The 25,097-nt window shown below is 49.4% G+C and overlaps 1 protein-coding gene across 2 annotated transcripts in view; it reads right to left on the bottom strand.

The window, feature by feature from the left end:
• EXOC6B (exocyst complex component 6B) overlaps window positions 1-25,097 on the bottom strand; it is a 172,146-nt gene that overhangs the window by 84,026 nt on the left and 63,023 nt on the right. For both annotated transcript variants that reach the window (XM_066631755.1, XM_066631754.1), the window contains exons 7-15: window positions 15,012-15,188; window positions 12,997-13,065; window positions 4,768-4,851; window positions 4,573-4,619; window positions 3,786-3,906; window positions 3,169-3,240; window positions 2,504-2,601; window positions 1,915-2,020; window positions 949-1,058 (exon numbers count right to left, since the gene is read on the bottom strand). In XM_066631755.1, the coding sequence (XP_066487852.1) occupies window positions 949-1,058; window positions 1,915-2,020; window positions 2,504-2,601; window positions 3,169-3,240; window positions 3,786-3,906; window positions 4,573-4,619; window positions 4,768-4,851; window positions 12,997-13,065; window positions 15,012-15,188 (884 nt within the window). The remainder of the gene's footprint in view (window positions 1-948; window positions 1,059-1,914; window positions 2,021-2,503; window positions 2,602-3,168; window positions 3,241-3,785; window positions 3,907-4,572; window positions 4,620-4,767; window positions 4,852-12,996; window positions 13,066-15,011; window positions 15,189-25,097) is intronic.

The following is a 25,097-nucleotide window of genomic DNA, read 5'->3' as shown; positions in this document are numbered from 1 at the left end:
CTGGGCAAAAGTTCACCCCCTGGGAGAAAGGAGCACTACCAGGACACCCCTGCCTGCTAAGGCAACAGAGATGCCCAACGCAGGGGCAGGGAGGGGGTCCAGAATAATATAATAATAATATACAGTATTTATATACCGCCTTTCTTGGTCTTTATTCAAGACTTTATTCAAGGCGGTTTACACAGGCAGGCTTATTAAATCCACGCAGGGATTTTTACAAATTGAAAGAAGGTTCTCTCTTTCAAGAACCACCACATTCAAGATGTTACGCTCCGATCTGGTTTAACATTCTGGCCTCCATCCTCCCACGCTCCGAGCAGATGGAACAGCTCAGCTGCAGCTTGCCAGCTGCTTCAAGGTCGCACGGTGCCGGTGGCCTCGAACTGCCGACCTTGTGGATGTTAATCTTCAGGCAAATGGAGGCTCTACCCTCTAGACCAGACCTCCTGCCCAGAGGCTCTACCCTCTAGACCAGAACCCCTGCAGGAGGGCATTAAAGGCAGCCTGTACCTGCAAGGCAAAGGCAGTGGATGTAGGGATGAGGGCACTCCAGAAGCCCCTGGAGGAGGCAGCAGAGATCCTGGGAAGCTGGTTCAACGAGAAGAGGAAGACACAGGTGCAAGAGATCCCCTCCCCTCTTTCCACCTGACTGAGGCATGAGAGGGAAAGCGAGACAAGGAGCAGCCTCCCTGCCAGGGTTGGAATCCAACCCGCCCCCCCTTCAAGCACAGAGGAGGTGCTATAGGGCAAGTGCCTGTGCAGGGCAGGTTCTACAGTCAGACAATGAGTGCTGTCACTGACCACTGGCAGGACCAGGCTCAGCAGTGCCTGGCCTAGCTGTGAGGCAAGCAACACTCCAACATGTCTACCAACGAGGGTTTTGGAAGATCACCTGGAAGGAGATGTCTGTGTCAGGCATGGAGGAATAATCCATCTTGGATAGCATACCTCAGATGAAGGTCTTCAGAGAACTTCAGGCAAGCGTAGATAAATTCCTTGATCTGGTTGTAAACTCTAGGGACAAACTCAGAAAAGGGGAACTTCTTTGGGAATGGTTGCTGCAAAATAGAGGCAAGAGAGAAAGGAGAGGCTGGTGAGGAAAACATACACACAGCAGCTCGTCCACTCCCTCAGAAAGTGGCAAGTTCAGCCACTGCTGAGGATGGCCTGTACCGTCTGCTGCCACCCTGGCCTCCATGTGGCCACCTCATCTGCTCTCTATGGCAGAACTTGCCTGCTTCCCCATTCATCCATCCACCACTTTAAGCACCTCTGCTTTGGCAATGGCTTCATGACCCCTTCTGGACTCTTTTATATGACTCAGAAGGATGGGAAACAACTGCAGAACGTGCCTGCTGGTCCAACCATAGGGCAGGGTGGGAGAGAACACTCACAAGTGGCAGATCTCATCTAAGAACTGCAGTAAGAAGAGACCCGGGCAGATTCCCCATCAGCACTGCTCTTCCACCAACAGAAACTGAACCTGGCACTCTGTCCAGTAATTGGATGCCTTCCATTTAAAAAGCAAAAAGCAACCAGTCTTCTTCCAGCCCTCAAAGCAAAGGGGGATCCAGAAGCAGCTTGCCTGCCCTTCCGTGACACTCCTCTCCCTGCCACCACACAGGCCCCTTCTCTAGCCCACTTGTGTCCTCCAGTCACTACCCTGGTTTGTTCCTTGAAGTCTGCCAACATTGGACAGTTTGTAAGACATAACTGGAACCCCTGCGACTGGGCTCAGAAGCATGTTCTTCGTGGACGGAATCCCAGGGGCTGCACGGTTTAGCTTCTCCCCCGAAGAAGAACATTCTGTGCTGGGAAGGCACTCCAACAGGTGCTGGGCCAGTGTTTTCTTCAGCACTCTCAACTCTTCCCAAGAAGCATTCAAGCCCCGCCCACCTCCTCTTGCCTCCTTACCTTTTCCAACTCGGCATCGTGGAAAGGAAACTGTCCCACCATCTTCTGATACAGCTCTTCACTGGCCACAGGGATAGGGCTGTAATTATCTGAATCAAGGATATTTCTGTGAAATACAAACAGCAGCACACAGGTTAAACAACAGGCCACCTGTGCAGAGAATGTTGTCCAACTCGCAACAGAGCTGCAGTCCTTTTTTCACATCCATAAACCTACATCAGGCCTCCAAATACATTTAGTCCATTCAGCTATAACCAAAAAGGCTTTTCACACTTGTCAGAAGCCCCACCCCCACCCCTATGCAAAGGGGGCCTTGGGAGCTCAAGGACAGGCCATGTGCAACTGCAGTACAGAGGTGGCATTCTGGGTTTCAGCCACTGGTGCACCCAAGGAGAGCAGCATGGCCACCCCCAGACAATGCACAAGAGCACTGTATGAGCACCACATGGAGGTCACCCTGCTGTTGAGAACAGTGCCAGGCAGAAGGAAACACCCCGACAGGACAAGGAAGAATGTCAGGCGGGACAGTTCGTGACGCTCTGTCTCCAAATGCTTGGCCCCAGCGGCGCAGGCCCTCACAGACCCTCACCTGAAGGCTCCTGCCCACGTCTTCAACAGCGTCTCACTATACTGGTCCCGGATTTCCAGCAGCAAGTCAAAAAGTTGGTTGACAGGAAAACCATATCCCTGGGTAGATACAAACACACAGTCAAGCAGGCTGAGGAACAGCCACTGCTCAGAGGCACACGCAGCTTGCTCAGCGAGGACACTCCACAGAGAGTGGCAGACAAGCAGGTCTCTGTGGTGCACACCTGCATGATGCACGCTGGCACAAATCCACACTCTGCTTCTCCAAGTGGGGTGTGTGTGAAACAGGCCTTTGTGCTTTGTCACTTTGTTTCTGACCAGGAGAGGCACTTGGGGCTCCAGGTCAGGGAGGGAAGAGTGATGGGAGTCACAGCACACAGTGCAGCCTACTGTGTCTAGCAGAGAAAGTCGTGGAGGTGGGGCAAGTCTTGCACATAAGGGGAGGAGACACACCTCCATCTTGACAGGAAGTGACATCACTCAAGTGGGGGGTATAGCTCAGCCAGACCCCATCTCTTGCCAATCCAGGGTTGGCCCTACCCTGAGTGCAGGTTCAGAATTGGAAACCAGACATGTGAACCACAGAAGAGGGGAGGGGGAGGGGTGGGGGGGAAGACACCAAGGCTCAGCAAGGGGCAGCTGTCAGAGGGAGAAGCAACAACCCACCTGGAGCGTATCAGCAAAAAGCACAATGAGGTTTTTCAGGTCCAAGACCAGAGTGGGGTCAGAGCAGTAGGACTGAAAGAAAAAAGAGGCACATGCTGGCTTGTAACAGTTCTGCCCCATCCACCAAGCACTTAGAGGAGGTGCACACTGGGGGTGAGCAAGACATGCCAGATACGTCTTGCTCACCCCCTTCTCTCCACCTCTGGCCCAAAGGCTTGTGGTGTGTTGAAATGACACTTAGCCAGCTTAGCTAGCATCCCATTTAATTCAGTTTCTCACACACACACACACACACACACACACACACACACAAAATACGACAACCAGAAGTCAGCCAAGCAAAAAAACTTAAAGGCACCCTAAAGGATGCTCAGGCTCCAGCTCTGAGGCACTCATGATTCTTCACAAGGACAGAAGCAGCTTGCACAGCTGCAGCCATTTAAAAGCAACTAGTGTTACCCCTCAGCATTGCACTGCATTGCAGAAGCCAAAGCCTGGCAGATGCATTTAGCCTCGAGCTGCCAGTCTGACAGGGACAAAGGTGCCTCAAGTATGTCCCTGTGTGCATGTGCAGCCCCAGGTATGGCCCACCCCAAGGTCTCCCAAGGGCTACTCACGGAATGTGTCCGAAGTGCAGCAATTGTCTTGGACAGTGCCAAATCCCAGAGTTCGTCGATGTAGGCTCTGTCCACCAAGCCCTGGGTGGTATGCAAGATGTGGTCCTCAATGACAAAGAAGCTAGCAGAAGAGACACCAATAGGGTGAGGCAGGGGTTAGATGAGAAAAAGACTGGTGGTATCTAAACATTGAGGTGGATGCCCATGAAACACCCTCTTTCATTCCACGTGACCCGCATGCAGGGATGACCCAACTTGATCCACAGTCCAGCACCACTGGAGGACCCCCCACCACTCTGGGCAGAAGAATCCAGCCTCTTCTCACCTCCTGCCAGCCTGCCCTGCACTTCCTGATTTCTTTAAAGGGATCGAGAAGCAGCAGCAAGAAGACCAGACTTGTGAAGTCCAACCTTTGCATCTCTGCTTGGGGCTGGGCCAAGGGCATCCTTTCAACCCCATCTGCCAAAGCTGGCCTGGGCAAGCATGGAGCTGGGAAACCTCCTGCAGCCCAGGGTGCCCAGGTGCCCTCTTCCTTACTAACCCCAACAGCAGAGGCTCTGCAACTGCCCTGGGGCAACTGATACCTCTCAGGGCACAGCCTGCAGAATGAACAAGGGCCAGTGTTCCACGCTGACATCAGTGCCAGGCCATGATCAGCACACACAAACCCTCTCAGGGAGCATTTTCCCTCCATTACTCCCCCTCTTTTTGAGGGAGTGTTGCTTACACCAAGCAAAATCCATAAGACAACAGACAGGAAACACACAAGCACACAGGCAACACCTACCCCACTATCTGATTGAAGTACTTCCGATAGCCTCCCAACGTTTCATGCTGGAAAGGGAGAGAGGCAAAGAAACAGAACAAGATTACCAAGGCTGCCAATGGAGAAGAGCCACCCAGCACACTACACCACTGTCCAGAAAGAGCCCCCCATCCATCTACCCCCAGTTGCGATGCTGAGAACTGCAAGAGCACCTACCATGTTGGAGGAGGGCTGCAGCACCAGCCGGGCCTGCTTCCTTCTCTGCTTCCGATAGTAATGTTCAAAGGTTTCTTGGGCCCCCTTCAGAGAGGAGAAGACCTGGTCATGGCCTTGTCCCAAAAGCATCTCCAAAGCAACATTCAGACATGCAACTGCAGAGATGCACCTTCCCACACCACAGAGCAGGCCCCAACACAAGCCAAACACAAACACCTGCACTTGGTGGGATTTGATGCACGGTTTCTGCTACTTCACTACCCACAACTCCTTGGTAAACCAAAGATCCACATGAGCTCTGCCATGAGGCAGTGGTTGCTCAGGAGCCTGCAGATGCACTGTGCTGGCCTCCTCCAAGTTGAAGAGATCAGCAGATGAGATGCTGGCACTGGCAGCAGGAAACACCTCCCCCCAACAGGGACCTCAGGAACCCTTCTGGATTCATCAGCCTCCAAGGGTGGACGACCACCAGCCTAAACCTCCCAGAAAGGGATCTGTCCACAACAAAGGAGTGCTCTTCTTCTTCTTCACATCCAGCTCACCTTCCATCCAACCAGCAGGAAACATCAGGTTCAATGTGTGTCTCACTCCTATGTGTCAGGGCAGAAATCACTTCAGACAGGTGCCTGGTTGCCATAAAATCCTGAGCCAGTCCAGAACCAGAGGCCCTGGCATGAACACCCGTGTTCCCTGAGATCAACAACCTGGGGCACACCAGACATCACCCCAACAAGCTTAGGCAGGGAGACTGAGGGGCAGCCAGGTGAGTGATACAGCAGCAGAAGCCCAATCCTGCCTCATCCATTCAGCAGCACAGACACTTGAACCTGGCAAGGGCACCTGGCACGGGGAAGAGCCTTACCGCAGACCACTGTGTCCCCACCTCCCCGCCCTGCAGCCACAGCTCCTACAACACGACTCAGAAACAAGGTGCCTTGTCCAGTTGGGGGTGGACAATAGGTGCCAGGTTAGCACCTTCCGCAAAGATTACATCCTGAATGGGGCTGACCTTATCATTAACTGACCTGGTACTTAGAAGCAGCAGCATCAACTTAAGGCTGGAGGAGCCACTGCTAAGAACATCAGTGGTCAGGGGACTGAAGGAAGGGTCAGAAAGAGGGACTGTTCAGCTAGGACTGCCCTTCCTTCTCCTGGAACAGCTGGCCCGGCCTATCTCCCAGCACCAGCCACCCTTTCAATGATGGAACCAATCCTCCCTTCCAAGCCCTCCTTCGGTGAAAAACATCCTCCCACATCACACAGAAACTCACCATGCAAGCACACACCATTCCATACATTGTATGACAACACGTACGGTGCCATACACAAACATTTGCTGCATGTTTGCCCCTGGCATGCCATGCAGCACTCCACTTGAAAGTATGCGCAGCTCCCCTACCCTATCCACAACACACACCGCGGTCACCAACTCACTCCACAGACAGCAGTTTTTGTTTGGGGGGGGGGGGGGAAGCTTGTTCCCCCATGGCAGCTTCGATCCCTCAGACAGACAGGAGTTAGGACATGAGCCCTTTGCTAAATGAATGATTCAGAGTGAGAATTCTGACATCTCATAACTTGAGGAGTACCTGACAGATTTTCATCAAAGCAGCTAAATTAGGCAGACCATCAAATTCAATATCTTTGAGTTACTGACACCATCTAAACCGTCAAAAGGAGAAATGTAAAATATGCCGTGGGAGGGGCAGAGATCCGTTGTAAATGGTGTGAGGCGTAAGGCTCAAAATAAACTTTAAAACTGCTCTAACTTGGCCAGACTCCATGGAAATTTTCTGAAATTCTCCATGTCAGATTACCAATGAATGGACAGGGACAAACTGACTGTCTTGATGTTTGATGAATTGAGTTCTCGGGCTTTATACAGACAGGACACTGAAAAAAGCCACTCGCCAGAACTACCTCAAGGCACTCCCCATTTGCCTTTACAACCAAACTCGCAACCAGGACATCTTCAGTTCTAACCCAGCCTACAAAAATCACAAGGATGGAGAACAGCCACTCAGCACCACACTTCGCTCCTGTTCAGCTTGGTCTGAACACCAGCTTGATCAGCTGAACCCCAGGCACATGCATACAGAGATGGGTCCGAATCATGAGTGTGGCTGCTTGCCAGTTCTGAGAGGAGCTCAGACTCACAGCCTCCCATGAGCCACAACCAGGTCCATCTGGACACAAATACAAACATACCAAGCAGAGTAATTTCTGACAAGCCTCCACCTTGCCGTATCGGGAATGGGTTTCCTGCCACTGCTATGCTCAACAGAGCCCTTTAAGAATGGGGCACAGAGGATGTCCCTCTCTTTTCACACACATGTATCCAAGGCAAGTCTATCGCTTCTGAACATCACTGGGATCCCAAAACTCCTGTTTGAGCACGAGTCCCACAAGGCATGAGTGAGGAACACTGAGCAAGAGGCACGGTCTGGCCTCTTCTCTGAAGGGCAACGTGAGAGGCTGCCCAGAGCAACACAGGAGCAGTGCCCCCCCCCATCCACCTGCCTTGGCCTGTCTTCTCCAGTAACAGCACAATTCCTTCTGCAAACAAGGTAGGCCTTGTAGGTCTACTGCTGTCTCCCGCCACAGTGGACAATACCTAAGGGGCAACTGAAGACTGGGTTTCTAGACTGCCCCAGCCATGGCGGGATAAGCTCTGCTCATTTGAATCCAAGGCCACCTTCTTCACTGGGAACACAGTAAGGAAAGAACAGCCAAGGACTGGAAGACCCTGAACAAAAGGGGAGGAAAAAAGGATGGGTAGGCTGCTTTGGGTGCAGCTGCTGAGAGGCTCCAGAAAGGCTTCCAAACAGAAGGGTGGGTTTACACCTGCACCTACCATGAAGGACCTCTTTCTTTTGTATGTGCAACACCCAAAACCAGATGCATGTGGGAGTTTTACGCCACTGTTCATGGGTCATAGCAGCACATGCAAGCCCACCACAAACCAGCAGGTTTATATGCTATGAGTAGCAGAGGAAGCCTGGACCTGCAGCTTCTGTGTGGACAATATCAACACCTCCCTATCTGCCTGATTGAAATGGAGACCCCACTTGGATGCCCACCAGAGACCGTGTCTGCTTCTCCGCTGCCAGGGCCCTCAGGCTGACTTTGCTGATTCTGTACAGTCCACAAGCTACTACAGGAAAGTTTCCCAACCCACAGATAAAGAGAATTTCTGCTGTTGTTAAGAACATAAGAACATAAGAACAGCCCCACTGGATCAGGCCATAGGCCCATCTAGTCCAGCTTCCTGTATCTCACAGCGGCCCACCAAATGCCCCAGGGAGCACACCAGATAACAAGAGACCTCATCCTGGTGCTCTCCCCTACATCTGGCATTCTGACGTAACCCATTCCTAAAATCAGGAGGTTGCGCATACACATCATGGCTTGTACCCCATAATGGATTTTTCCTCCAGAAACTTGTCCAACCCCCTTTTAAAGGGATCCAGGCTACACGCCATCACCACATCCTGAGGCAAGGAGTTCCACAGACCGACCACGCGCTGAGTAAAGAAATATTCTCTTTTGTCTGTCCTAACCCGCCCAACACTCAATTTTAGTGGATGTCCCCTGGTTCTGGTGTGATGTGAGAGTGTAAAGAGCATCTCCCTATCCACTCTGTCCATCCCCTGCATAATTTTGTATGTCTCAATCATGTCCCCCCTCAGGCGTCTCTTTTCTAGGCTGAAGAGGCCCAAACGCCGTAGCCTTTCCTCATAAGGAAGGTGCCCCAGCCCCGTAATCAGCTTAGTCGCTCTCTTTTGCACCTTTTCCATTTCCACTATGTCTTTTTTGAGATGCGGCGACCAGAACTGGACACAATACTCCAGGTGTGGCCTTACCATCGATTTGTACGGCATTATAATACTAGCCGTTTTGTTCTCAATACCCTTCCTAATGATCCCAAGCATAGAACTGGCCTTCTTCACTGCCGCCGCGCGTTGGGTCGACACCTTCATCGACCTGTCCACCTGTTCCCTGCCCCTGCCCCCCAACCAGGTCAGGCAAGAGGCTGAGCACTCTTGTCAGTCTCCATCCACCAGCGCTCAACCCTGGCACGATTCGCTCCCCCATCCGCCACCCTTGCCTGCCCTTCCTGCCAAAGTTCAGCACTTCCTGGAAAGTCTCCATGCTGGTTTGATTTTGCACTTCACCTCCGGTGCTGAAGGAAAGATTTACAGGTGCCCGCCCCGTCTCCAAGACCATGACCGAGGGCTGACCTCCTGTTACAATATGTGAACTCCTGTCTTGCTGATAAGGATTGGCAGATAGAAGCCTGAGTTTTCAAATAATCCTTTGGGAACTTGTAAGTGGCTCAGCCATAAAAGGGAGGTGACAGGAAGGTCGGGTTCACCAAAAATAATAAATATTGTGGTTATTTATTCAAAGTGGCCTTTTCATCTGTGTGCCAAGTGCTTGGATTAGGACACCGTAAATGACAAAACATTAGCCAGCATGGGGGGGAGCTATTATGTTATGATCCTTTCAGTGGAAAGCAGCCGGCCAACTGATTGCTGCCTCTGTGTGCGCCAAGAAGAGTCAGGCATTAACCACGTCAGGGGAAGCAGAGGACTTTTCTCCTGGGTCTCTCCAAGGTCAGCCTCAAGTACTGTGCTGCACACACACTCCTCCTCCCCTACGAAGTATACCTGGTGGCTCATTCAGTGCTTTGGCCTCTGGCTGCCAATTGCAAGCCCCCTACTTTTCACAACATCCAGGCTGATGAGGCACAGAAGGGAGTACAACTTCATCACTTATGAAGTCAACAAGTCATGCATTTTAAGGCCCCATAGAGAACTGCACAGACTTGTGGACAAAGAGGTGGGCTTGGATGTTGGGCTCAAGTCACACCTTTGACTGTGGACATAGCAAGCACTCAAGAGGCAGCTCATTAGCCCTGCAAAATTTGCAGGCAAGAGAGGAGTTGCACCCTGGGCCAACACTGACACAGACAAACAGCCCTCAGATATGCAGCTGCTGCAAGCACACAAGGACATTCAGTCCAGGCACTTTCTGACTGCTTCCTTATATGCAAAATTGAAGGGGTGGGAAGCAGTGAAACAAGCATCAAGGAACTCAAGGGCACAAATATGAGCACCTTGCACCTCATATTCAGCTGCCAGGCTGACCAGAGGTCTGTTTTCATCTGTCTACCGTACAGGAAATGGCTCTCAACAGCTCAACAGTTTGATTCTACGGATGGTTGCTCTGGCAACTCAGTGAGCTGCGCATTCGATTCTAGGACCAATTCAAGGTGTTGGTATTGACCTTTAAAGCACACTACTGGTTGGGACTGGGTTATCCGAGGGACCGCCCTCTCCCATATATCCCAGCCTGCCCCCTTGGCTCACCTGAGGGGGCTTCCCTGCACGTGCCACCTCTGACCCAGATTCGGAGGGGTCGTGGAGTAAAGACAAGCCTCTCCATAGATGCACCACAGCTACGGAACTACCTTGCAGGGGACTTAAGAACTATCCCTTCCCTGACAGCTTCTTGGCAAGGGCTCAAAGCATTTTTATCAAGTTTTGAGCTGATGGCTTTTAAGAGCTGGGCCTCCTGTATTGTATATTACTCTGTATATAATTATACTGCATATTATCTGCTGTTTTTTTGCTTTTCTGCAGATCCTGTTTGTTTCACTCCTAGTGATTTTTGTTAAATTGAATTTGCTGACCCTGATTGTTTTTATATGTTGCATATTTTCAATGATTTGTGGTTGTCTTTATGAAACCTTTGTACGCCACCTAAGACATCTGCTTTGGTAAGGGAAAGGTGTAGAAATTTTTTAAAATAAAATAAATATATATCATCTGATGCTGAAGAAGAAGTAGAAATCCTTGACTGATACCTGGAATCAGTGGCGTCTTGGATGAGGACAACCAAGCTGTAATTAGATCTGGACAGGACAGAAGTCCCCTTGGCTAGAAGACCTGTAACACAGGAATGCGATCAGCGAACCATCCTGAATGGGACAGCAACTCCTCTCCACAGGAGCAGGTCTGCAGCTTGGGGGTACCTCTGGATTCATCCCTGGGTGCCCAGGTGGTAGCTGTGGCAAGGTGTGTCTCTGGTGCATCAGATGCCACCTCACCTGAATCATTCAGATCTGATCCCTGCGGTTTTCACATTGGTGATGTTGATGTTGGATTACTGCAATGTGTGCCGAGTGGGGTTGTCTTTGAGGACTGTTTAGAACCTGCCATGAGTGCAGAAGATGGCAGCTACATGAGCAAGATAGTCAGCCTCTTCTGGACCACTTCTGCTCCATCTGCACTGGCTGCCAATCCATTCCCAGGCACAGTTCAAGTGCTGGTCTCGACAGCCAATGCCCTTTATGGCTTAGGGCCAAGGAATCTCAAGGACTGCCTTCTTCCATATGAGATGGCCACCTCCAACCTTCTCTGTAGAGGCACCACCACTATGGAGAACTCTCCCCCTACTGAACAAAGAACTGCAACCTCCCTATTAGCTTTCCAGTGAGGACGTCAGGCCTTCTATGTTCCAAATTGCACTTGCTCTGTTGTGCTGTTTCTGTTGGTTGGCAGTTATTATTTTAATTTTCTATTGATTTTATTTATTGTTTTATGCTTGTAATGGCGATAGACTGGTTCCTTATTGCAAGGAAAGGCAGGATATAAATGTTATTTATCTGGTAGAATTGGGGATGTTGACAAAGGAAGAGGCCTTGTGAGAATGACACAACACTAAGCATCTCCTACACAGCACAAAACATGTGTCGCTCCTTAACGCACATTTGCACTACCTGCACCTTCATTTCAACCTGGTACTTTGAACCCCTTACACCATTTCCTGCTTACATTGGTAATGACTGTCAAGAGAAGAAGAAAAAGCTGCTGGATGGCTGCAGGTTGACTATGCCCAGTTCAGGGATTACAATTAAAGGGCCTGCTCTAAATGTCTTCTAACAGGTGAGGTGAGGAATTCACAAGAGCTTGCGAAGAGGGTGTTTGCCCTAAATGAACTTGGACAGGCAGAACTGCCTCTGAAGAGGGCACATCAGGCTGCAATGCTGGCCCTCGAGCAGTAACGTGAGCAGATGATCAGCACATTCATTAGACCTCGACACTCACTTCGCGATAGAGCACAAAGGGCAAATACTCATTCGCCTATAACTATGATCCAAGAAGAGAACATCAGACTCATGATTTATCTCCTGCCTTTCCCTCCAGATAAACAGAGCACTCCAGATGGCATACAACAGAGAGAGAGAGAGAGAGAGAGAGAGAGAACCCAGTAAAATGCCAAAGCCCAAACAAAATCAAGTGCAATAATTGTAAAAAGCCACACGACTACAGAATACAACCACAAAACCCCAAAGTAACTAAGGCAGGATGGCCAGGCAGCTTCTGTCAAATCTCATTAAAAGCCTACTGGCCTCCCAGGCCACTCTCCAAACCATCCTTTGCTATAGAACAGTGGTCTTCAACCCTTTTTCTGCCATGACCTCACTGGTGCATCACTTCCAGCCCATCCTCTCATGAAGGCGCCCAAGTTGCCTGGTCTGTTCCACAAGCTAGCTGCACCAAGAAGCCGAATGTTGAACTGTGCAGAAGGCGGTGCAGAGCCAAGCAGGCCTGTCAGAGCCCTGAATTACCTGACTGGGACGCTGCACCACACAGGCCCTCCTACAGGCCTCCTGCAGCAGTCACAGCAAGACGAGAATCCCAACCCGGCTTGCCACGATGCTGCTGGGGTAGCAGCAGAACTTCGGCTACTGCAGACAGGCATGGGTCCTGGCCTGCTACCGCGGCCACCGTTGAATTGGCGCCGTGGCAGGAGGGCTGCTCGGCAACTGTCTCACACAAGACCACTTCATCTGGGCATGCCGAGATGTGGCAGACAGGCACCCAGGCAATGAAAAGGAGCAGCATCCTTGCTGCCCCTGCAGCAGTGCAGGAACTAGCAGGCAAGTGAGGCCTGGCAGCACATCCCCCCAGGACCACGGACCAAATGGGGATGGTGCACCAGAAAGGACAGGGCTGGCCACTCCCGTCGCAACCACCACCCCCATTTGAGGTGTCGTGACCCCCCGGGTTGAAAAACACAGCTATAGAGAATCAAGCTTCATACACAATAGAAAACTCAACATGATGCAAGAGAGACTGGTCCTCCGACTGCTGTTTGAAGATCCGAGGCCTATTTTCCATGTGCTTGTAAAAGATTCACAGTGAAGAAGGGGTAACTCACCAATACAGAGTAGATGTGCAAACAGCGGTATACAGGTGAGAAATCCACTAGATCTTGGGCACCGGGGACCTAAGACAAGTTCAACCAGGAGATATAGGTCAGCTAAAAATATGGAGGCATTGGCTGGAAAACAAGACATAAGGTACTGGGGAGAGTGGAGGAAAAGAAGAGAAGGAACCGCATTTGAAACTGAGGAAGAGAAGCAGAGACGACAAGAATGTGCGCCCTTCATGGGCGACTCTGCCTTCTAGGGGATCCTGAAGTCCACCCACCAGACACCAGCCCTGCTGCTGCTTCAGTGATCCTTTCTCAGGAGGAAATGTGCACGTCAAGAGCCCCACACTCTGCCAGGCCTTGTAGTCTTCTTGCCACTTCAGTTTGTAATTTGGAGGAGGGGGGACCAGAGCTGAAGCAAGCTCCAGAGTCGTCCTCCCTAGGCCTGCTCCGGGAAGCTATTAAAGTCAGCACAGGTAGATCATCCCAGCCACACTTGGAAGCCTTAACTTCTAGAGCAGTCTCATCTGGAACTGGCTCAGTATTTGTTTTTCAAATGACAAAACAAAAACAGACCAACCAGTAAGCTAACACTTCACCCTTGGGAATAACTCTGTCATGTTGACACCCCCCTCACCTCCCCCCCAAACACTCAGGATGTCACGAATTTAAAAAAGAAGAAAAGGATCACAAATGTAAAAGCAGAATGAAGAAGAAAATATGAACAGGACCTGCTTGCCTCCTCCACCCCCCATCTCAAAATACTGACTCAAAGCATTCTGGGTAAACTGTGCAAACCAACTCAGCCTCTGTCACTTTTCAGGCAAGATGGTGGGAAGGGGATGGGGACCGCTAGTTCAGATCACTGAACTATTTCCCAGGTTGAAAATAAAGAGACTGGGTTTTTTGCTAACATTTAGGAGCTGCGGGTGGAGAGCAACAGAGCACTGTGTCGGGACAGCAGGGAGAGTTTTGGCCAGCAAAATGACACCCAAAGTCAGCTTGAGTTTGGAGACTTTAACTGGCAGTGCTCCCCCCCATCCCACTGTGCCACTGGTGCACCCAAGGGCTGTTTCCAGTTATGCGTGCTGCACAATTGCAACACTCTCCCTCCTACTGTGCTGTTCTTCCCTAGCAGGACCCTTGCCTTTCAGATCTCATTACAGCCTGGCCTTCACCACACTATGCAAAGGTAGTGCAGGTGGCACATCACTCTTCTGACACAAGACTGGGGCACTGCAAATTCAGGTATGCCGTTTCACCCTTCTGCCAAGAAGCCCTCCCTTTTTATTGTCCCAAACACTGTAAGGTAGAGCAGCCAGACTGAGAGAGAGCTGAGTGGAAGTTTGAACAGGGGTCTACACCGTGCTGGTCCTCATTGAGTAGTGCAGTATCAGTGTATTAGCACAACACCAAGAATAATAAACTTTATTTATATCCCGCCCTTCTCCCTAAAGGGACCCAGGGCGGCATAGAATAAAATCTATGGCATGATCTGTGGGTGTTAATCCTGTAGCAAAGCAGACTACACATTGAAAAGTGTTTCAAAAACAGGGTGCTTTAAGGAGATTTCCCGTTACACTTCGAGCAAACATAACTACTGCTTAAAGTCAAATTTACTCATATTCTTTACTCAAACTCCCAGAGAGTTGCTGGATCAGACACCAGAAAGCCTCGCCTTCAGAAGGCAGAGTCTCCTACCATCTTCTGGTTCACTCTGGGAACTGCAAGTGCTAGCTGACAAGTTGCAATATGAATAGGGACCAGCAGAATTTGGAGGGGTGCATCTTCCCACTTGGAAAAGGAACATTCAACAACCGAGAGAGCACAAAGAAATAAAAACTCAGGCAGCAGGCCATAACCCAGCCAGCCAGAGAACCCAAATCCTGATCTGGGGAATGGTTTCTCTCCCTGAGATCATCACTTCCACTCCCCTCTGAAGTTATCCATCTCTACTAATATCTGTACCTTGGGCCATCCCTACCTCCCCCCAAGAGCCACTTCATTTTGCACACACTTGCCTCCTCCTCCTCCTCCTCTTCATCTTCAACATCCAAGATGCCAGAATCCTGCTCCGAGACTGGGCTGGAGTTCTTGACCTCCGGTTCAGAGCTAGCAGACACATCTTTCTTGGGTCTTCTGCTGCCAGACTTGGAAGGCTGAGACACAATGCTGTCGAGGTTTCTTTGCTGCTGGGCCTGGAACAGAATCAGAGGGAAGGCTCAGCCCATGAGCAACTCCTGCCACTACATCTGATTTTTACACAAATGCCACAGCACAGAGACACCCACCACTGCCTTTGGGTTTCACTTTCCTTCCATTTCCAACTCATTCTCAGTAACTTCACAAATTGTACTGGACATGTTTTTCAAAGTTCATGACTCCAAAATTAAATTAGTAATTTCTTATAGATTTTGAGGTGCTGAAAATGAACACAACAATGGAAGTGCAAAATTGGCAATGGCAGGTGAGAGACCCACAATGGACAGTTCCATAGACACGTCCAGGTAAATGCCCACTTCTTTCCCACCACCTATGTATGCAATGTGTTTAGTTTCTCCTAAACTAGAACCAATCAACATATTTCTTTGTCATTTTCGGGTTCAAAATCAAAATTATTGAAGATTAGCTATTTTCATTTCAGAGACAAACTGCGCATTGTCCAGCGTTATTTTGAAAAGCTCAACACACTGCCAGACCAATCAGTAGCCGAGCTGCACCAATGCTGGACCAACAGCCATGTGGCAAGCGGTCACCAAATGTGTTCCAGAACAAGGGTCACTTTACTTTTGGATACGTTCCTCTTTCCATATTGTGGCAATGAATCTTTCCACATCCAGACCCCAGAGGTCCACGAACGCATCCCGGGATATCTGGATTCTGCACTGCGAATTAAGATGCCCTGCAAAACAAACACGGCCCCTAAAGGGTGATCTCGGGGCTCTGCTCAAAAGTGAGAGTCTGGCAGAGGAGCCACTTCCTTGGCAAATTATGCTTCAATCTGTATGATGCCTGAAGCAAGAGGATCCAGGAGACGGGGTAGGAAAGGAGAATGACTTGTCCAGTGCAGAAGAAATACGTGACTGACTTGTACGATTATACTGGCAGTCAGAGACTGAAAGGGGATGTTCTTGTTCAACATCACAGAGCCCACGGCCAAAAGGAAAACTCACTAGCCAAGAATCTGCACATTTGCAACAACGGGTTTCAGATTTGGGGCGAATTTCTGCACCCTGGCACATGATGTGCTGCAGAACACTTGTTCACACTCGCCCCTCTGCAATATGGTGTCAAGCAGCAAAGAGAGCACGCTGAAAGTTCCCGAGGGCAAGGGAGGAAAGATCCCCCCCCCCCCGCTGGGCAAATGCTGCAGTGACTCAACCAGAGAATGTAGAAACTACTGGGAAAGAAAGTGACAGAAATGGACTTTGCAATCAAATTCATGTCTTGTTTTACTCCTGTCATGTATTTTCCTCATTCTTGTAAGCTGCCTTGAGCCTCTACATGTATCAGGGGAAAAAGTAGGATAAACACTGTTCAAATAAATAAACTTTGACTGAGTTTCAATGCAAGCGACCCAGCAGGACTGCAACCCTCCACCTATCCGACCTCTCCAGAAGGTACAGAGACAATTCAACACCACCACAACAGAAGCACAGCTGGAATCTGGATGGCTAAGCCGAAGAGGGAGCAGCAAAGCCTGGAGATGCAGAATCAAGAGAGCTACAAAAGGCAGGCAGGTGAGGCCCTTTTGAAAAGGAAAACACATTGGCAGAAGACATGCAAGCCAGCAAGGGGGATGCAAAAAACAAAGCTGAGGAGTGCCTGCTTAAAAACATCAACAGAAAATCAGTCCAGGAGGTGGCTGGACCTTCCGATGAGGGAGTTGACCCATTTTGGCCTGACCCACAGGTGCACACATTTGGTCCCTGTTGCAAAATGGTTTAAAGGGATGCTGCAGAAAGATTTGGGGATTACAGCAAAAGGAGACGCAAACAGTTCATTCCTCTCCTTTGCAGAGGATATTGGGCAGATGCCTGTGCTCAAACTGACCCTCTCCATCTGAACATCCGAGAAACAGACATGACAAAAGAAGAGGTTTTAGGGCTTACTGACAGATTAGTGATGAATAAATCACTGGGTCCAGCCAGCATCTGCCCAAGAGTTCCTAAATAATTCAAATGACAATTGCTGATATGCTAACACTGATAATCAACTTGTTCTGTAAATCAGGCTTTGTGGTAAAGTGACACCCAAAGGGTCGCAAGGTGGATCAGGAAAATTACAGACTGGTCAGCTTAATGTCTGCTCAGAGTAAACTGCTGAAAAGGATACTTAGAAGAACAAGCCTTGCTGAAGAAGCATGGCACTGCACGGGCACTGCAAAGGGAAGTCTTGCCTCTCTAATCCTCTACAGCAGTGGTTTTCACACTTCTAGCACTGGGACCCACTTTTTAGAATGAGAAGCTGTCAGGACCCACCAGAAGTGATCTCATGACTGGAAGTGACATCATCAAGCAGGAATATTTTTAACAATCCTAAGCTGCAATCACTTACCCAGGTGTAAGTCCCATTTCCTATCTGTTAAAAGCATATACATAGAAGCCTGTTAAAAATACAGATCTGCAACATTCCCCCAAATGTAGTCACATACCTTAGTAGCATCATCTATTACACTGAAAATAAAATATTGAAATGAAAGGAGACCCACCTGAAATTGGTTCACAACCCACCTAATGGGTTCCAACCCATAGTTTGAGAAACACTGTTCTAGAGCGATAGCACCAGTAGGCATGTGGATAGTGGTGATCCAGTTGACATTGCATACTAGGACTTTCAAAAGGCTTTAGACAAAAACCCGAGCCCAAGTTTCTCGAGTAAGCTTAGCAGTTATGAGATAAGAGACCAGATTCTTCCACGGACTGGTAGCCCTGCTCTCTGAGCAAAGCAGCAGCAGGAGACCAACCTGTTCCCAATCATCCCCAAAGAGTGTCCTTGCCAGCAACTGTCTGCTAGTGTTTCCCTAGTGCAGGGGTTCTCAAACATTCTCAACTGGCGACTTCCTTGTTCTACTGGGCCACTGGCCATGGCTTCCCATTAGGTCTACAATCCTATACAATATGTAGGGTGGCAGGTTTTCTGCGAGGATTCAGCAGCTGCCCTGGCTGGTTTCTGCAGTTCCCCAGGAAATCACAGCTCACAGTTTGGAACCGCTCCCCTAGTGCTTCTGTAGATTATGAGCCTCTCTGGTTTAGGGAACCTTCTTATTTCTAATGCAATGTAAACTGCCTGGAGAACATTTTGGTTAAAAAGCATATATAAATATTTTAAATCATAAGAGGTTAAAGAACTGGAAGCACAAGAGAAATAATAGACCATTTTCGCAGTGGAGGAACACAAGAAGTGAAGTTCCCACAATATTAGTAGTGGGACTCGTGCTTTTAAACTTGTTCAAAAATGATTTGAGTCATGGTAAGTAGTGACGTAGTCAAGCTTGCAGACAACACCAACCTATTCAAAACAGTTAAAGCCAAAACAGCCTCCAAAAGATCTCTCCAGACCAGGTGAACGAGGAAGCAAATGACAAATGCACTTAGTGTCAGTAAGCGTAAAGTGATGCACATGGGGCAAGAAGTCCTAACCACCTATATAATGCACTGATGGGGTCTGAGTCAGCGACAACTTGAGAAAGAAGTCTCATGGAGAGCTCAACAAAAACAGCAACTCAGGGTGCAGCAGCTGTGAAGACGACAAATCCATGCTGGAGTCATTAGGAAAGAGATCAAAAATAAGACTGCTAATATTTATAATGCTCCTGTGCAAATTTATATTGAGGCCACGTCTGAAATTGTGTGTATATTTCTGATCACCGTACCTGAAGGAGGACACTGTAAAATTAACTAATCAGGAGGTGGATCAGAGAACCTTCTTTTGAGGATGGGCTGCAGCACAGGGGACTTTTTAGTTCAGACGAAAGATGTCCTGGGGGGACATGATAAAGACTTAGAGGCGTATGTAGGGTGTGGAGGGGGAGACATCTTCTCCCTCTCCCACAGCATTAGAACCAGTGGTAATTCAAAGAAAGCAACTTATTTAAAATTCCAAACAGACTTCTGCACCCAGCGCATAAGAGAACTGTGGAATCTGCTGCCACCAGGTTAAGATGACTTTAAGAGGGGATTGGGCAATTTCACAAAGAGGTTGTTGGGTGTGAAGCTCACCGGGCAGTGCCAGGATCAGAGAGGCAGCATGCCTCAGTGCCCAGCTTGCTTCCTGTCCTGCTTGTGACCACAGTGGGAAAGGATGTTGGATAGGCCTGGGACTGGCACAGTAGTCAGGATGCTCATACCTTGCACACACCAAAGCCCCACTGAAATCAAAGGAACTTGAGCACATCTAACGTGGCCTGGAACTGAGAGGAAAACCCACCTGCTCGCTTATGGGCGTAGTGGGGAACAGCACAGCGCACATTCAGGAGCGAGGCTGCCCATTTAGGATCTGCACTGAGATACAGCCCTGACCTCTAGTGGTAAAAGAGCAGAAACTACAAGAGGAACTGTCCCTATTTAAATGCTCCCTGAAATGAGAAACTGCAGGAGCACAGAGTTCTCTACCCACTGGTGTAGTTCCCTGTCCAACATCAGAGTGGGGGGGGGGGGATTTAGTTGCCTTCACCTGCAAAGCTTCCCACTGCCTGGCCCTTCTGTTCACAGTCTTTCCTACATCCTCACAGGGCTCCAGCTCTCAAACAACCTACCCAGTTTCGTGCTTCTGAGGAGGGGAAGAAGTCTCAGAAAGTAACCCTTCCTGCCATCAGCTAGTCGGGCACAGCAAGACAAATCTAGCAAAGTGACCTGCTTGCAATAGTACCAGACAGGCACCGTGGTTTCGTTTTATTTTTCTCCTCAATCCCATGCTAAGAACTGTGGGCTGAAATCGGAGTTCAGTTATAGCTTTTACAACTGTGCACTGCAAGAAGAATGGAAAACAGAACTCTCCCCGTTGGTTGCTACCTGGAGTTAAAACAGGGGACAAGCCCAATCTTTCTCATGCTTCTGCTCTTTTCTGTTGAGCCCCTTCTCCCCTGGGAGCCGTGGTCTCTTCCCTTTCACACACTCAGAGCTACACCATTTGCCCCCCATCCCACCTTCCATCATCCCAGGAACACTGAGCATGGCTTGGTCAGCTTTGCTCTGTGCCCAAGGCCCCCAAGCACCCATTCCAGAGGGCCACCACCTCCTCCGACCCCAAGATCCCGGGAGCACCAGGCATTCCTCTTCCTTCCCATACTTGCCTGCCTCTTCCAATCAACCAGGGAAATTTGACTTGATCTGGGAATCCACCTTCTCAGTGGTTCCCAGGTGGCTCTGCCTGAGGCCAGGCATCTTAAAAAGAGTAGGGGGGCGAGAAAGCCCAGGTCACTCTGTCACTGGCCAGGGGGAAGGGGTGGACAGTCCCCTAGGTAGATGGTTTTTTCCTATAATGGTCTGGTTGCAACATGGCAGCCAGACAGCTTGGGGTCCTTCCAGTTACTATTTTCACAGAAGGCATCTGCAAGGACTCCAACAGAGAGCTACACTTGGAAACCACATCAAAGTGCAGGCAGTGCTCCATCCCACCCTCGGAAATAGAAGTAGCCTGGGGAGGAGGGACCCAGGAGACCTGCAAATTTGGTACGGTTTACAGGAAAGCAGGCCTCTTGGCTTAAGTACCCCTCTCACAAAGAGATGCATCACCCCAACTCCCCCAACACTTTTCTTGTCCTGTTTGAGCAGAGGGTGTAGGAGAGGCTCTGCCTAGCTCCAGGACTGTAAGTCCTATTCCTCAACTGCCAAAACTGGGGCACTTTTCAGGTGTGGAGGAGTGAGAAATGCACACTGCATGTTTTGACTCAGCCCCAGCACAAGATTTGTAGCAATTAACATCTTTAAAAATGGTGTTTCTCACCCAACTTATTTGGCAGAAGGCAACATGCAGACGAGGCAAAAGCTGGGAATCAGAGAAGCCTCTCTGTTTCCTGCTCAGAACCAAGGACAAGGAAAAGGCAAAGACAACAGACTGAGACTTGGTTAAAGGAGATACAGAACAAGCACCACATACTCCATCCACAAAATCCATGGCCACGTTCAAAGAATGTGAACAAGCCCTGCCATGGCATTCAGAGGGCCATAAGGCAAGACAGGACCCAGACCAAGATCAGGCAGAGCCATGCTAGGAAAGGGACACGAAGGTCAGGATCCCCAACCAAAGGAAGAGTTTAGGCACCAGGCACAGACTCAGGCCACCGCTGACAAGGAATTCGGAGGCTGATATGAGTACCTGCCCAGTATAAGTCCAGCCAGCCAGACACAGCCAATGGGCAGGACTGTGCCACCAGGGTTTGTCCCCAAGATCAGGAAATAAGCAGGGCTGGAACCAAAGCACTGGAGCCACAGAATACCTGGTACAAGGGGTGATGGATGGTTTGCAGAAAGTGAGGGCTCTAGATCCGTGTGCCATTTTTTCTTGGGGGCCTTGCTACCAAGAGAAAGGGGTGGGCACATTCTTCTGCCTCAGAACTCTTGAATGTTTCCAGAGTTCTCTCTGCCCCTGGCCATACAGGCACGGCAATCAGGTCACTCCTGCAGAAGCCGCCACACATGGCCCCACACAGGGCTCTCTGATAAATGCTTCAGCTGCTTGGCTTCTCTTTTTCTGATCAGTGCCTTCCAGAAGCTGCAGGCAGGCAGGCCTCCTGGCCTGGCGGTGCTGAGCGCAAGCAAACTTCTAGGCTCTCCCGGCTTCCACATGCGCTCCCGACAACCAGGTGGCCAGCTAATTGCCTCTTTCCTGATGAGCCAAGAGATCAGGCCTGCAGCTGAGGATTTATTGGGAAATACACATCTTTTTTTTTGGGGGGGGGGCGGGGATATAAGGATAAATATATAAATATAAATTTGAGGATTTATTGGGGCTCAAGGCTGGCTGCGTGAGCAGCTGAGAGCCTGCTGCCACAATTGCTTTATGGCCCCTCTAATGGACTGAGACGCAGAACTTTCAAATGCTGTTTCACAGCATCCCTTGGAATGGAGCACATTCCTTAAAGTACAATCACAGAAGCAGGCTATCTCCGGAGGAGGAGGCTAATAAAGAATGGCAGCTTGGTTGGGCTTCTGCCAGAGACACATTTGAGACTTATAAAATCCCTCCCAGATCAGATAAGAGAGGGTATTACTTCTGCAAGGTGTGAACGCAACACGCTGACATGGCTTCTGGTTTAAGTTTTAACTAAAATCCAGCTGTTGCAGGGACTACAAGGGACTGTTAGCTGGTTATGGGGGGGGGCTATAGATTGCATCCGTGCCCACAAGCGAGCGCAGGGGGACTAACAAAGTTCACCAGAAAGAGAAGGGGGCAGCAAGACCCTGACTTCACAGTGCAACTTGAACATTCAACAGCATTAAAAAATTCCAACTAATGTCACTTTTCACATTTGACTTGCGCAACTTGTGTCTTACGTACGTCCATCCCACCTTTCTAGCCTATCAGGGCAACATAAATCAGCTCAAAATAAAACACAAAAGAATAAAAATGCAATTGAACAAACTCAACATCTGATTAATTTGGCATGAAACAAAACTAAACACCTCAGTTGCAAAACCTGATATTTGCACCCTCCAATACTGGCACCCCACCTGCAACAAACCAAGACAGAGAAACAGCCCCCCAGAGTCTGATGTGGCTTTCTTTGCTGTAGGAAATAACCTGGTTGCCTGCAGAGTGAGAGGGTCTCCAGAGCCCTTTGCCAGGTCACTCCCCCTTCAAGCAGGTGGCTGCTTGAGAGAGGGGGCCTTGTCTGTGGTGGCAGCCATGCCCTGGAGAACCTCCCAAAGCATGCCTGCCTGGCATCTGCATTGCCTCCCTGTTCTCAGAGGAAGGCAGGCAGCTGGCAGAGATGTGGAGGCCAGGACACAGACATGGGGCGGGCACCCACGCCAATCTGCCACTTGAAGCGACCAGTTCAGCCTGCAACTTGAGTGGGCAGGCCTTGCCTCAGACTCTCTGCTGCCTTGAATGCAGCTGAGGGCACTCTGTGGCTCTGCTTCCTCTGTGCCTGAAGGCTCTGACTGAGACCAGGGGAAGCTTCTTCGTCTCCGCTGATGGAGGTGAAAAGCCTCAAAAGAACAAAGCTATTTCACTTAAAATTAGTAATAATTCTTTTTCTAATTTGAATTGTTTTAGGTGCATAAAGCAGTTCTTTTTCATGGGCTATCCCCACAGGAAAGGTAACAAGGGAGGAAAGACAGAAATGGACTCCCCCCCCCTTTTCCACAGGACGCCCCTTAAAAAAGGGCATTGGAAACAGCCAGCAGAGAGTTCCTCTGTAGATACCTCCCAGTCCTTTGCTTACTTAATACATTTATAACCCACCTTTTCCTCCTGCTGTAAGTGTCCAAGGCATCTAACAATAACACAAATATAAGGGGAGGCACTTTGCATCCGCGGATCCCATATCCACAGCAAAGTGAAGGCTGGACCGCGAATTCGGCTGTTGAGTTGAGGCGGATGTTTGAACTTGGTTCACCAGAAAGACAACAGCTAAATTTTCCTTCTTTTCATTCACTGAATCCAGCTAAACAGTGGCCCAAAGGCACCATCATTCCCATTTTATAGATATAAATATTTTTATGACTGGAGAGATGACAAACACGTCTAATATTAGCATGCGTTACCATAAACGAAAGATGTGTTCACTAGAAACAGTTGCTTCTAGCAATGCTTGCGAGGTGCAAGTGCTTCAGAGACCTAGGACAGGAGCACAGCCCAGACCCAACAAACTCACGTTTGGAGAGAGAAACCTCATGCTTCAAGCTCGCCACGGAATCTATTTGCACAAGAAAATCCTTTTCATGTTTCACCCCAACTCAGTCGCATTACAGGTTAATACAACTTAGCAACTCTAGAAGGATTGTGACACCAGCAACTATACATTTACCCTTTACACAGAACTGTAACCCATAACATACAACATTTCATGACCGTTTGGCTCGGCTGCTTACTCTTTCCAGTCTACGCCTATGTGAGGGAGGGAGGGAGGAAGTGATACCAACTAAGACGTCCTCCATCTAGTGACTGCCGGGCATTCTGCTCAAACGCAACAGACCCTCTGTTAACACAGATTTACAATGAAATTCTATGCAACCCTACCCAGAAGTAAGTTCCACTTTGTTCATTGAAACTCAGAGCCCAATTCTATGCCTGTCTACTCAGAAGTAAGTTCCATTATAGTCAATGGAGCTTACTCCCAGGAAAGTGGGGATAAGATTCCAGCCTAACTCCCTGGAAAGTGTGTACACTATTGCAGCATAAGGCCCTCCACCCCACCCCCAACTTTAAGCCCCTGATAATTATGGTTGCCCTTCCTGACTTGCAGAACTTCATGACAAGGCAGGGTAATAATCATCATATGTAATTAAACGGAAGACCCAGTTGCAAAGGATATGAGCAACTCGGACCACAAAGCTAACAGTGCAACAAAAAGGTTCATTTGAACCTTTTTTTGAAAATCTGATCTGGGGGGAAAAAAATCCTCCTGAACTGTTTTGCAGACACATTAGGGCAGAAAACTGCATTGCTGCTGAACTCTCTTTGGCCCTCAGAGGTCTGGATAGCACACAGGACAGAACAATTAGGAGGAGGAAGTGGGCAGGGGACAATTGCTGCCAGGTCCTTTGAAGATCCACAGAACTCAAGGTGGCAGCCACGAGGTTCCCAGCTGATCACCCAGCCAGGTACTACCCTGGCAGAGACGCACTTTTGCTGCAGGATTGTGACTCGGTCATCTGTTCACAGACCAGGCCCTCGGACTCAACAACCAGGTTGCAATTCTCCAGGAGCAAAACCAAACTCTTACAATTCTTAAGCCCCATTCCAGACTCCCTTGCTACAGACCAGGTCTTTGGGAACTACTTACGCAGTTCCATTTTCTGTCCACGCTTTGACAACCTATGCCACATGTTCCCAACAAATCCTGTGTTTCGATCTGTGTCAGTTCCATGACATACACCCATCTACCAGCACCTGTTACTACTTTCCATTCTGACTGGCCAATTCATTCCAGGCTTTTG

The sequence above is a fragment of the Tiliqua scincoides genome, chromosome 6, assembly GCF_035046505.1.
Source record: "Tiliqua scincoides isolate rTilSci1 chromosome 6, rTilSci1.hap2, whole genome shotgun sequence".
NCBI lineage: Eukaryota > Metazoa > Chordata > Lepidosauria > Squamata > Scincidae > Tiliqua > Tiliqua scincoides.
Note: the sequence above shows the minus strand (reverse complement) of the source record. Positions and strands in the feature narration are given on the sequence as shown.